The 3,387-nt window shown below is 39.3% G+C and overlaps 1 protein-coding gene across 1 annotated transcript in view; it reads right to left on the reverse strand.

The window, feature by feature from the left end:
- The window catches only part of slc25a25a (solute carrier family 25 member 25a), an 8,753-nt gene extending 6,016 nt beyond the window's left edge, over nt 1-2,737 (reverse strand). The window contains exons 1-4 of the mRNA XM_016570828.1: nt 2,491-2,737; nt 1,705-1,831; nt 1,528-1,615; nt 996-1,107 (exon numbers count right to left, since the gene is read on the reverse strand). Coding sequence (XP_016426314.1) covers nt 996-1,107; nt 1,528-1,615; nt 1,705-1,831; nt 2,491-2,649 — 486 coding nt within the window. The 5' untranslated portion in view covers nt 2,650-2,737. The remainder of the gene's footprint in view (nt 1-995; nt 1,108-1,527; nt 1,616-1,704; nt 1,832-2,490) is intronic.
- Nucleotides 2,738-3,387: the final 650 nt, after the last annotated feature.

Here is a 3,387-nt window from a genome sequence, read left to right on the forward strand (position 1 = left end):
ACCCCAGATTTTTTTTTTTTTTTTTTGCCATGTAGTATTTCGCATAAGTGCAGCTGTCAGCTGCAAGAGAACTAAAGTGCAACGGCCTTGGCAGCAACAGCGTGTGCGTCAGAGTCGTCTGACCTGACCAGTGACGCTGCCAAAAACCTGGAACTAGTCTGCGTGTTTTTTAGGGCACCATCTGTCAGCTGCAAGAGAACTAAAGTGCAACGGCCTTGGCAGCAACAGCGTGTGCGTCAGAGTCGTCTGACCTGACCAGTGACGCTGCCAAAAACCTGGAACTAGTCTGCGTGTTTTTTAGGGCACCATTGTGCCATTTCATCCAAAAAAATCCATTGTGAACTTTACAAACTCGTGCACATTGCATCAGATTTCCAAGTCTGTCTCGCTGCGCGCTGAACTCTGCCTCGTGAGAACAAAAGCTGCAGTCCGGTTTAAACCGGAGTTCAATAAGAATCTAAAGTAGGTCATTGATCTTGAACTGCACAAAGTCTCAAAATCATCTAATTGCGAGTGTCAACAAGAATTGTTGCATAAGGTGTTGCACTGGAGGGACAGTTAGTCCTGGTTTAATTTGAATGCTCTGACATTTGATTTGCATTTTTAATGGATGGATTTATGCACAAACTCTGGCGGCTGTATTAATAGAAGGAAGCTCTGGAGACAGACTAGTTAAGATTTAGTAGCTGCAAGGCTATACCTATTAAATTGGACCCCGTCCTAGATCACGGTGTTCCAGTGGAACTGGAGATATTTTAGGCAGTCATGTTAAGACTGTCATCAACCATATACCAGGCCTACGCTCTGAACCCATCCTAAAACCCAAACCAGCCTAATTTATGCACATTTTAAGGAATCCGAGTCATTCCAAGTAGACGTGTTTATCAGATCATTATAGTAATGCCACTTTACAGTAATGCCGACATGAATAAAGCAGCTTTTACTAAATACGCTTTTGGACTGAGTGCAGGGTTTGTGTGAGAGAAAATGCTTACAGTCGAGTGTTTCCAGTACAGGATGATTTCGGGAATGTTTTCGGCAGGCTGTAATGTGGGATACTTCTTCCATTCGTTGCAGTCAATAGTCATTGTGCCGTTTTTGTCCATGCTGGATGAGGAACATGGGAAACGGGACAGAAAGAGGATCATTTAGAGCCTGTAAATTAGTTCTGTGCTTTACAGTAAATTTAGGAGATCATAAAAACTTCCAACAAAGCTGTGACTCAGTCCATGCAGAGATAAAGTGATCACCGTGTTTATACAGTCATAAACGAAAGGTTTGGTAATGTAATAAATGCCAGCAAAATTATGAGTAGAATTCAATAAAAATACTTTAGAATTAATAAGACTGTTTTTATAGTAAAGCAATAAAAAGTAATTAACTGATAAGGCTTTTCATTGAGTGTGTCAGTCAAACAGTGACAATTAGAATAAATGACAGCAGTTTTAAGACTTAAATGTCACAGTGAATATTATTAATCAAAGCCCCACCAGAAAACATCATTGCAGCATTCAAACAATATTTCACCTTTGAAGGACTCTCTCCGCTTGCTGGAGGGAAATATGGACGCCAAGATCTCGCAGTGAGTTCACAATGTCATTGGCGTTCACTTGACCTGATGTGGAACAAATAATCAAATGTCAGCTATTTCAAAATCACCAAGTTGCAAATGCGCAAGTAAAGCATTGCATTAAGGTATAATACCAGCAATCTTTCTATCCAGGCTTTTAAAGACGAGCTTCAGGTCTTTCTCGTGGTCTTGGAGGTAGTGAACAAACTCTTCAAAGTCCAACTGTCCATCATGCTCTTTCTCTTCAGTTTTCATGGTTTTCTGTGAGGAGAAAAGAAAGATGCAAGAAAATGTGTGAGAATATCCAACGCATTGCAGCCGTAAATTAATGCACAATCAGTAAAAGTGAATGTGTGAATGCCAACACCTGGCAAACTAGAACAGGCAGAATGAGAGCGTCTTATTACATGATCAGATGAGCTACGGGAGTCAATCTGACTACAATTAAAAACCTCGTTCAAATAATATTATTAGCCACTGACACTGATAGGAACATTGATTCATAAGACTCTCCTTTCATTGTAATTACTGAATGCATAGTATGTATTGTCTCAGTGAAACTGCACCGCTAGGGGCGCCATACAGCCTTCAGTTCAAGGACAACGACATACAAGTATAATGTACGAGTTACAGTAGCATGGTATTGATGTGATTAAACAATAGTACACATTACTGACGCACTTTAATTAGTCGACAGCAATAAAAATGCGCGCTTTTTTGTTTAGTTGTGGGCAACTCCATATATGGTCAACTGAACGGAAGCGCGCGAGCTGGAAAGAGGAACGGCCACCGGAAACGTCATACTTCAAAAATGTGGTTTCTTTTGAGAAATAATTAAATGAGTAAACTACTTTTTAGTTTGTTCGGTTTAACGACTTTAGAACACAATGACAGATATATAGATTTGTATATTTTCTTACCATCCTCCATTTTCGATATGTAGAGAATTCCTGCGAAGGTAGAAACACACTGAGAGACTTCAGCGATTTCAGCTCAGACGGTAATCCGTTCGATTCAAAATACTCCACCTCGACTTGGTCTGAATTATGGACGGGCACATAAAGGCACAGGCACAGCATCTTGAAAATAATAAAAGTCTTCGACAATAAATAAATAAATAACAGGAGAACACTCTCGCCTGCCGGCGGTTAAACGCTGAAATGCCGGTAAAGCGCCTGATCACGTCGAGAAAAGTCCTTAGACACGCCCACTGAGTGGAGGGCGGCGGACTCTGATTGGTCAGCGCGTTTTACGCATTTGTACATTTGAACGTCGTCCTTGACGTCAGAGGCTAATCGTCCAATCAGGGGTGAAATCCATTGCGGTCGTATGTAAATGAGACCCGCCTCTCTCACTACACTCCGGGGCGGCTGCACTAGAACAGACATGTGACATGCTGTGAAATTTCCAAATGAGTGACTCATAGAATTTCACATTTTCTCAAGTGAAACTCCTCAGAACACAGAGAAACCGGTACAGACCTGCAGCAACATGTTGTATACTGAAAACAAAAAATACAGAATTATTTAAAAAAAAGTTATTGGCCTACCTAAAGCTAGTTAACATGCCTCAAGCCAAGGCAGGGTTCTTAGTTAACCAAAATGAACTAAAACCAAAGGTCATAAACCTTTTTTTGTATTTGAAATAATATATATATATATATATATAATTTTTTTTTTTTATATATATATATAAACTTACTTTATTTCAGCTAGTTTCCAAGGCACCATGTCATAATTTCATTTAGTTTAAATATATGTATTAAAATAATAAAACTAAAATTTAAATAAATATAAATAAAAACTATAAACAAAAAA

Source organism: Sinocyclocheilus rhinocerous, unplaced genomic scaffold (assembly GCF_001515625.1).
Source record: "Sinocyclocheilus rhinocerous isolate Xijiao unplaced genomic scaffold, SAMN03320098_v1.1 scaffold1223, whole genome shotgun sequence".
Lineage (NCBI taxonomy): Eukaryota > Metazoa > Chordata > Actinopteri > Cypriniformes > Cyprinidae > Sinocyclocheilus > Sinocyclocheilus rhinocerous.